Source organism: Saxophila tyrrhenica (assembly GCF_035928015.1).
Source record: "Saxophila tyrrhenica strain CCFEE 5935 chromosome Unknown scaffold_11, whole genome shotgun sequence".
Classification (NCBI taxonomy): domain Eukaryota; kingdom Fungi; phylum Ascomycota; class Dothideomycetes; order Mycosphaerellales; family Extremaceae; genus Saxophila; species Saxophila tyrrhenica.
Genome location: NW_027041743.1, coordinates 24,068 through 33,539, shown reverse-complemented (window position 1 = coordinate 33,539; position 9,472 = coordinate 24,068). Strand labels below are relative to the sequence as shown.

The following is a 9,472-nucleotide window of genomic DNA, read 5'->3' as shown; positions in this document are numbered from 1 at the left end:
TACAACATAGCGGCGGCGTTTCGGGGAAGGCCCATTGGCAAGGAACACGCCAGGCTGCATATGAGCGTTGTACCGTAGTCTAGAGAACGGAGATGTGCTGATTCTAAGTGTGAGATTTGTCACTGTCTCCAACTAGCGACCCTTTCTACAGCAACCGCGGTCCATTGTCCGATCGACAGTCCAGAATAGTGTATTCCTGCGAAGCGGAGTAATGTCCTCGTTCTTATTGGTTGTATTTTGTCCCTGTCATCGGTCTTCGGACTGCCGGGAAGCTTATACTCACATTGTCCTGGGCTGAACATAATCTCACCTTTGCAATCTTCTTGTTTCCTCCCCAATTGACAAACGCCCGGATCTGTTGTCATTTCTGGCGACTACCAACGCCCTCTCGACACCATGGAAGCACTCCTCCGCCAGTCCCAGTCGGTCTGCCCGTTCATGAAGAGAGCCTCTGTCGCCACCATTCGGTCTATGAGCACCAGCGCTCGCATTGTCGACGCAGCCAAACGATGCCCGATGATGAAGCCAGCCCTCGCTGCCTCCGCTCGTGGTACCCGTGGTGCTGCACTCGGAGGCTGTCGAGCGTATCACGCCGCAACGAACCCGCCACGAGCGAACTTGCATACCACAGCACCCAAGGAGGCTCAGGCCGTTGACCTTCCGAGCCCACGAGACGGATATGCGCCACCACCGCAGGGTTCGAAGTATGATTACGAGGGCTTCTACAAGACGGAATTGGACAAGAAGCATAAGGACAAGAGCTACCGCTACTTCAACAATATCAATCGATTGGCGCAGGAGTTTCCAAGAGCGCACATGTCGGCTCCGGAAGAACGGGTGACGGTATGGTGCTCGAACGATTACTTGGGTATGGGACGGAACCCGCATGTGCTGAAGCAGATGCACGAGACGTTGGACAGGTACGGTGCTGGAGCTGGAGGGACTAGGAATATTTCCGGACACAACCAGCATGCGATCGCCTTGGAGAAGTCGCTGGCGGATCTGCACGCAAAGGAGTCAGCGCTGGTGTTTACGAGCTGCTTTGTCGCGAACGATGCGACTCTGGCGACTCTGGGAAGCAAGATGCCGAACTGTGTCATTCTGAGTGACAGCATGAACCATGCTTCCATGATCCAGGGCATTCGGCACTCTGGCGCGAAGAAACTGGTCTTCAAGCACAACGATGTGGCGGATCTGGAGAGCAAGTTGGCTTCGCTGCCTTTAGATGTGCCGAAGATTATCGCTTTCGAGAGCGTGTACAGCATGTGCGGCAGCGTTGGACCGATCGCAGAGATTTGCGACTTGGCCGAGAAGTACGGCGCAATCACCTTTTTGGACGAAGTCCATGCGGTAGGAATGTACGGACCAAACGGTGCTGGTGTGGCAGAGCACTTGGACTACGAGACATACGCGAACGGTGGCAGTCCTCGAGGCACTGTTCAAGACCGTGTGGACATCATTACCGGCACACTTGGGAAGGCATACGGTTGTGTGGGTGGCTATATTGCAGGTTCGTCACAGATGGTTGATACGATACGCTCGCTCGCTCCAGGGTTCATCTTCACCACTTCTCTACCCCCTGCGACCATGGCCGGCGCGAAGACTGCGATCGAGTATCAGGCGAGCTACCAAGGCGATCGGAGACTCCAGCAGCTGCACACACGAGCTGTGAAGGAGCAGCTTAATGCCATGGACATCCCGGTCATCCCGAATCCGTCCCACATCATCCCTTGCTTGGTTGGCAACGCTGAGGTGGCGAAGAAGGCTTCTGACCTGCTCCTCGACAAGCATCAGATCTACGTCCAGGCGATCAACTACCCTACTGTGCCTGTTGGTCAGGAGCGTCTCCGTATCACGCCAACTCCTGGCCATACTAGAGAGTTCCGCGAGCATCTCGTGCAAGCATTGGACAGCGTCTGGAACGAGCTCGGCATCAAACGCACCTCTGACTGGGCTCGTGAGGGCGGCTTCATCGGCGTTGGAGAGAAGGACGCCCAAGCTGTCCAGCCTCTTTGGACCGACGGACAGCTCGGTTTGACCGAAGTCGTAAAGGAGATGAAAACAGGACAAGGTGCCTTGGGCGTGCTTGAGAACATCCTCGAGCAGGAGCGTCCTCAGGTCCAGCAGGCTGTTGCAGCCGCCGCTTGAGCGATGAGCGATTGATGTTCATGCGATATACGAAAGTCTTGGAATCTTGTTCAGACCTTTGGGGTCATGCGATCGTAGGCAGATCTTTATGACACTCCCTTGCTGCTGCTCACCGATCATCTGTCCCGTTTTCTGCTCTTCTTCAGACTGATAGCGAATAGTGACATTGTACTACGCCAGAAGAGGGGTACGCCGACTTCGGAGTATGCGTAACGACAGTGGATAGTAGGTGTTTCTATTAACCAGTTCTCATTGCTGTTGTTGGCCTATCTAGATCCCCACTCACGTCGAAGAAGCTCCACGACTCAGCCCTTGTTTCGTTCTCGTTCTCGTTTGCTCCGCATACTCAGCTAACTCTATCTCGACAACATGGCTTGGCAGGACATCAGCACAAAGGCAAAGGAGAAGCTCGACGCCTCGATCCCAGCAGAATGGCGTATCAAAGAGGACAACTTGCCGCCAGTAGATCGGAAAGACGTTACAGGTGTGCCAGCAGAATGCGGCATCTTGAGCGACCTGGAGCTCGCGATTACGGACAGCTATGCAACTGAGATTGTCCAGAAGGTTGCTGCTGGAGAGTGGAAGGCGGAGGACGTGACAAGGGCGTTTTGCAGACGTGCTGTTATCGCTCATCAGCTTGTGAGTCGTCTTGAACGGTCCCTCCAACTTTGTTTAGGCACGGGCTCATTTGACCAGACCAACTGCCTCACCGTCACCATGTTCGATGCAGCCCTCGCCCGCGCGAAGGAGCTCGATGACCACTTATCGCGCACCGGCAAGACCGTTGGGCCTCTTCATGGCTTACCCGTCAGTCTCAAAGATAATTTCAATATTCCCGGTTATCCCAGCTCTGTTGGTTTCTGCAGCTGGGCATTGGAGCCGATGGAGCAGGAAAGTACGATCGTTGCCATTCTGCGTGAGCTTGGGGCGGTGGCGTATGTTAAGACCAATGTGCCTACGGCGATGATGATTGCTGAGACTGTGAATAATTGCTATGGTCGGTAAGCTGGCATGTCTTCTCGGCAACCGTTCGGCAGCGTGCTCACATTCAGCAGAACAACCAACCCTCTCAACCGCAACCTAACCTCCGGCGGCTCTTCAGGTGGCGAGAGCGCTCTCATAGCTATGCGAGGTAGCCCTCTCGGCGTCGGCACAGACATTGGCGGCAGCCTGCGCATCCCAGCCGCTTGCACAGGCATCTACACCATCCGTCCCTCATACGGGCGGTTTCCGCACTTCGACGCTCGCTCCGGCTTAGCAGGTCAAGAATCAATCGGCAGCGTTCACGGGCCGATGGCGAGGAGTATGGCGGACCTACGGCTATTCACCGATAACGTCGCGAACGCTAGTCCATGGTTGCGAGATCCAAAGTGCATCCCTATGCCCTGGCGAAGCGTCGAGATTAAGAACAGACCAAAAATCGCCGTCCTCTGGGACAACGGCCTCTGCAGCCCAACGCCACCCGTAAAGCGAGCGTTGCAGACCGTAGTCGACAAACTCAAATCCAAAAACTACGACATCATCACCTGGCCCGCAACCGGCCACGCCGGAGCCAACGACCTCGTCGGCCGCTTCTTCGTCGCCGACGGCGGTCGCTCCGTGCAGAAGATCCTCGAACCCACCGGCGAGCCCTGGCGGCCGGAGATGAAGTCTTATTCGGAGGCGAAGGAACTGTCTACCTACGATCTCTGGCAGCTGCAAAAACAGCGCACGGCGTTGCAGAAGATGTATCTCGACCGCTGGGCGGCGTGCGAGGGTTTAGACGCGATACTGGGGCCTACGACGCCGTACGCGGCGCCCAGGGCTGGAGGGTTTAAGACGGTTAGTTATACGGCTATTTTTAATTTACTGGATTATAGCTCGACGTCGTTTCCGAGCGGGGTGGTTGGGGATAGGGAGGTTGATGTGTATACGGCGGACTTTAAGGCGCTGGGAGAGGTTGATGAGGTGACGAAGGCGGACTATGATGCGGCTGAGATTGAGGGGATACCTGTCAGTCTGCAGCTGACGTGTAGGAGGTTGGAGGATGAGAAGGTGATGGCGTTGACGGCGAAGGTTTGCGAGGATATCAAGTAGTGGACAAGCCTTTTACAGTTGCTGCACTAACGCATCCCAAAGCTGTACGCTGGAGGAGGGCTCGATGATGAGAAAAGATGTCGGATATATCAAGTATCCAGCGAGTCGTTCACGGTCGTCTGCGGTGGCACGACGTACACTTTTATGTTGGAGAAGGCTAGTTTAAGCCGTTGGAAGTGAATGTTGTGCAACAATGACATTTGCACATGCTATCTAAAAACACGGACAATCACGTGCCATCAGCGCATGCACGTGCTAGCTAGAACGCTCCATCTGCGCACGCAAAACAATCCATCCATGCATGTCACATCTCTCATAGTCTCATCGCATCGTCGAGAACATCCCATCACAACCTCATCCCGACTCACCCGTCGGCTTGTACATAATCGTAGTCAGAAACTTCCGCTTATACCGCGTCGTCCCACTCGTCGCCAGTACACCCTGCCTGATACTGCTCGTCGCCAGATGATTCAGCACCGTATGGTTCGGCATCGTCAACACGCTCGCGTCGTCCTTGTGCGGCGTCGCGGCGTTCAAGATGCTCTTACTCATGAACATGGGCAGCGTGGGAGGCTGGGGCAGGTGCGCGGTAGCCTTGCTAGCGCGGCGGAAACGCTCGTCGTCGGGGGTGGAGTAGAGATCGACGTGCTGGAGGAACTCGGGGATCTCGGAGGTGTACTTTGGACGTGGTTCCTTGGTCTTCGGCAGTGGCTTGGAGGGTTGTTGATGTTGGTGCTCGAGGATTTGTTGCTGTTGAGGCTGCTGGACGGCGCTGGGTGTTGGCTGAGGGGGCTGCGAGGGCGCTGGTGCTGGAGCAGTGTCTTGGAGAGTGGTGGAGGCCGTTTCGTTTGTCTCGGGCGGCTGCGCTACCGTGGAGAAGTCCTTGGCCGAGGTCCGCGCGCTCGCTGCTTCCGCCGCTGCGCCGGGTATCGGCATCGGCTCTGCAGGCGCGGGTGGCTGCGCTTCGTTTGAAGACAGCTGGGCGGCGATCTCGACGTAGTTGACAAGCGAGTTGGTGTAGTCGACAGTCGTGGGATACTGATTGGAAAGAACCATCTCACCATCCACGAGGAACTTGATGTGGTGCGTGCCGGTCGGCAATGGTGCGGTGAGGCTGAATACGGCATTGCCATTGGCCTCTCGATCCTTTTGCATTTTGAACTTCTTCTCCCAGTTGATGAAGGTGCCCGTGACGAAGACTGTATCAGCTTTGCCGCGCCATTCTAGAGTGGTGAGGACTTTCTGGCTGTACGGGTCGGTCTCTTGCGTGAAGGTCTCGATGTCGGCCACTTCTTCATCGTCGAGCGTGGTCGAACTCAGCATGCTAGCCGGTCGGCGGGTAAGACTGATCTCGTGGGGTGTCGTCGCATCGGTGGGAGTGGCGATTGGTGACGTCGGCTCTGGATCGCGGTCGATGGGTAGAGGAAGTCTTGGCGGTCGGCTGAAGTCGCTTGCCGGGAGGCCTCCATACATGGGCTGGTCGGTGGTGTTTTCATAGGCATCTTGATCTTGCGGTCCGTCATGATGATGCAGGTTTGCCGGAACGTCCACGGGCTGCGAAGACGGCGATGGCTGTGGCCTCTCGGTTTGTGGTGGTGGAAGTGTGCTGGATCTTGACGGCGGACGCTGCCTTGACTCGGCGTTGCCCATGTTGCCTGACTGCTGACTTGCTGCCGAGTCTTGTGTGGAGGTGGCGTGAGGAGAGGGAGAGGTTATGGAGCGGGCTCTTGAGTGTGAAGACGTCGCACCAGTCTCGGCATGGGCGTGCGCGTTGGAGGTGGAGGTGGAGCTAGTCGCGGTGGTGGAAGGTAGAAGTGTCGCCGTGGGGTTTGGTGGGGTCGTCGCGGGTGCCTTGCTGGTGCTGGCGCTGGCGCTGGCGCTGACATGTGATTGCGCTCTCCGCGCGGTGGAGGTGCTGGTGTTGCTGGTGGTGCGATACTGTGATCCATCTCTGTCTCTTGTACGCTCCTTCCGACTCGAGTCACGGTGGACGGCGGGCGACTTGGGAGCGTCCCGGTCGCTCGATTGGCTTTGGCTGTTTCCCATTGTAGCGGCTTCACGCTCATCCAATCGATTCCTGCGGTGCGATCTTTCCAATTATCCCTCAAAGCATGTCCGGTGGGATGCGAGGGGTGGGCTGTTGCGACTGTCTTATTCCATATCAGTAAGAGGCCTCATCGAAAACACAACTGCAGCTGGCTGGCGGACACGGTCATGACATGGGGTTGTAAAGGTGCAGCACGTCGGCGAAAGAGTCCAAGAGCCCCCACCACGCCGACCGCTTTAGCGCCACCTCTAGCGCGAATGGGAGTCGCGGGTTTTCTCCGACAGCCGCCGGACAGCAGCAGCACATGCAAGTCATCCTTCCACCAAAGTCTCGCTCAGCCTCATCCTGCAGTGAAGCGGGATGTCGACGGATGGGGAGGATGTGCCAGAGGCCGGGAATGATCCGCAGCTCCGTGATCTGGTGGTGACGGCGGGCAAGGCTGTTTACTGGGTCGTCTATCCTGTTGCGATCGGACTATACTACGTCCTGTACAACCTCGCCTTTGCAGTGGTCTTCATCTTGAAGTTGCTGTACCGTCCGCTGGAATTTCTCCTCCTCCCGGTCGTCTACCTGGGCCAATTTCTGTTCGCGTGTGTACTGGCGCCTTTTAAATTTCTGGCGAGGTTCGAGGTGGGTTGGTTGGGATGGACTGTTTAATGAGGCTGAGCTGATGATTGTCTGCTAGACCCTCTACATCTACCTCGGAATCGGAGCTCTGGTGGGAGGTGCGCTCGGTCTTCTGCTGGCGTTCATCTGCACCTCCCTTCAAGGACCTCTTGGTCTGGAGCCGCAGCCATTAGAATCAGGCCGCACAGCCAAGCAGTATCGGCAGGAGAAGCGCAGGAAGAGAGAGAATGGGCTGCCATTGCTTTCTCCAGGCTATTCGTCTCCGAACCAGGTCAGTGCGTCCAACAGCAGCCGGAGGGTCGGTCGTGGGAAGGGAATGCTTCAGCAACCCATCATGGAAGAAGTTGATTCGGACTATTGACGCCTGTCGCCCTCGAAGCCGTCTGAACGACCCGGGAATGTTTGGTGTCCATCATGGAGATAGTCGACTCGGATTATGGAGCGTCGTTGAAGCTATCTTCATGGAGCCATGGCAGGGCTAAAGATCGGCAGCCTGGACTTCAATTCGACTGTGGCAGTTGACGCCGCTTCACCCAGACTCGTGTGCTATTGCTGGTCCCGTACACTCCTGCAGCCGTGCGAGGCTGTGGCATTCTCCATTTACCGCCATTTGCGGGCTCGATATCCCACAGTGCGATGATTGCGGCGACGAAGCACATGACCTCTTTGACAACGAGATCCCTGCCGGGAGACACCAATTCACCGCTTCCTGGAGCATTGTCAGCGTTGCAACGGTCCAGAGTGTAGGATGTTCGGTACTGACGAAACGATGGGATTGGCCCCAAATCGACAGCTGCCCTTTTCTCATCACCGTCTGGCCGAATATGTCTATCCGCCTTCCAGACAAGAGGATCGTGGAAATATTCCGAATCGATGCCGTGCAGGTCGTGCGCTGCATGGACATACTCGCCTTTCCGCAACAGCCAACAGGTTTGACCTTCCTTTGACTGCAGAACGCAATCCTGTTCCACGAATCGCGTGGACCACGGCGCTGTGTCCAGCCGCAAAGACTCGGTATAGCAGCTTTTGAGCAGCGGGCAGCCTTCACACAGTCCTCCAGCATCGACCGACTCTAATCGAGATGGCTCCGGGATTGGGAACTCTTGCTTTGGTTGGACGACTTGGGCGAATGGAGCAATCTCCTGGCGGATGCGAGACAGTACTTCGGGGCTAGCATAGATGTGGTGAAGCATCGAGAAGACTAGTGCATTAGCATTAGTATTCGCCGCCCAGACCAAGCTCAAGTCCAACGCTGCTCTCGCTCTCATGCTCAGCCCGTGCTTTCGGTAGACGTTGGTCCGCTCTTTGAGCAGCGTGCTCACATCTTCCAACTCCAGCCACTCCGCTCCTGCATCCTCCCCCTTTGCCTGCTTCTCCATAGCCTCGTGAAACGCTTCCAGCATCTCGAGGACTCTTTTCCGCGCAATGTGCGCTCTCGTAAGTCCGGGCAGGGGCACCCACCGCGGCCAACCCAATGCCAGCAGCCAGTAGCTGCGGTCAACCGTCCAAAAGTCCTCCCACAACGCCTCGAACTTCTCCACAAACGTCTCGCCCATGAGCGTGGTAGTCGTGATCCGCGCCACGAAGTCCCGGATCAGTGGTCGCAAAGTCGTCTCAACAACTTCTTCGCCGAGTGCATCTCGCTTCATCTCCACGCCGGCATTCCGCTCCCAGGTGGACTGGTCGACGAGGCTTTCGGCTCCGGAGACGAGACTACTGATGCTGCTCTTCAGGTTACGGATCGTCCGATCGACCGTCTCTCCAAGCGTGGGCTCCTGGTCAAGATCCCGGTCACAGGCTTGGAGGTCGGGCATAGCCGCTTCCCAGACTTTCCGCTCATAGCTCGAGGATGGCATGCCGAAGACGTTGGTGAGGAGTTTCGTCCGTACTGGTTGAGCAGAGACATGCTCAGGTGGCTGATTCAGCAAAGCGGTGATTAGAGAAGGCGAGAAAATGATGTTGTGCTTCATCCCGAGGAGGTCGAGAGCGAAGGCACCGTCCTGGTGTTGGTCGCGGAGCCGGCGGGTGAAAGTTGAGTCCCATGCCATGGAGGGGAGGTGGCTAAGGTAGGGGAGGTAGTAGGGGATGCGCGGGATGGTTTCGACGGGGTGGCCATTCTTTGTGTGAGTTGTGGCGGATGTCTTGGCAGAGGTGAGTAGTCGGGTCGTCAATGCGACGACGATGATGGTCAAGATGGTCCAAGTTAGGTAGGTGGGCTTGTAGGGTGAGGGGATGATGTCGGGGGTTGGGTGGCGGGTAGAGGAGAAGACGTCCATGTTTCGGGGGGTTTGGGGGGTCTAGAAGATGTGCGTTACCGTTCCGTGGCAGTTATCATGCCACTGTCGCATAGTATTGGCCAATGTCGGGGTGTAGAGATGGTGCTAAGGTCGGGAGGTGAGGTTGTTTTAGAGATATGCCAAGAGCTCTCCGACCTCACCTGCTGCTTGATGCTGGCAGCCATCGGACGAAACAATGCATATATGTTGCAAATGGGGACTGAATGGTTTGAATGGATATGCTACATATCGATTCGCAATGAAATGCTTCCCTTCCAATGTTGGGAGCGCTCTGGGC

The 9,472-nt window shown here is 56.5% G+C and overlaps 5 protein-coding genes across 5 annotated transcripts; 3 read left to right on the top strand and 2 right to left on the bottom strand.

Annotated features, from left to right (window-relative positions):
• Positions 1–396: 396 nt before the first annotated feature.
• ALV1 (5-aminolevulinate synthase, mitochondrial) lies at positions 397–2,148 on the top strand (the record flags this gene model as incomplete). Its single annotated transcript, XM_064804281.1, has 1 exon — positions 397–2,148. The coding sequence occupies one exon, from the start codon at positions 397–399 to the stop codon at positions 2,146–2,148; it is 1,752 nt and encodes a 583-aa protein (XP_064657051.1).
• A 369-nt stretch (positions 2,149–2,517) lies between these two features.
• Positions 2,518–4,224, top strand: LTR77_007043 (uncharacterized protein; the record flags this gene model as incomplete). The annotated part of the gene is made up of 3 exons (XM_064804280.1): positions 2,518–2,787; positions 2,845–3,149; positions 3,204–4,224. 3 exons carry the CDS (start codon positions 2,518–2,520, stop codon positions 4,222–4,224), a joined length of 1,596 nt encoding a protein of 531 aa, XP_064657050.1.
• A 354-nt stretch (positions 4,225–4,578) lies between these two features.
• On the bottom strand, positions 4,579–6,270 carry GAL83 (galactose metabolism- protein; the record flags this gene model as incomplete). The annotated part of the gene is made up of 1 exon (XM_064804279.1): positions 4,579–6,270. One exon carries the CDS (start codon positions 6,268–6,270, stop codon positions 4,579–4,581), a length of 1,692 nt encoding a protein of 563 aa, XP_064657049.1.
• Positions 6,271–6,631: 361 nt separating this feature from the next.
• LTR77_007041 (uncharacterized protein) lies at positions 6,632–7,259 on the top strand (the record flags this gene model as incomplete). The annotated part of the gene is made up of 2 exons (XM_064804278.1): positions 6,632–6,901; positions 6,957–7,259. 2 exons carry the CDS (start codon positions 6,632–6,634, stop codon positions 7,257–7,259), a joined length of 573 nt encoding a protein of 190 aa, XP_064657048.1.
• A 139-nt stretch (positions 7,260–7,398) lies between these two features.
• LTR77_007040 (uncharacterized protein) lies at positions 7,399–9,174 on the bottom strand (the record flags this gene model as incomplete). The annotated part of the gene is made up of 2 exons (XM_064804277.1): positions 7,399–7,607; positions 7,662–9,174. The coding sequence occupies 2 exons, from the start codon at positions 9,172–9,174 to the stop codon at positions 7,399–7,401; spliced, it is 1,722 nt and encodes a 573-aa protein (XP_064657047.1).
• Between the last annotated feature and the right edge of the window lie 298 nt (positions 9,175–9,472).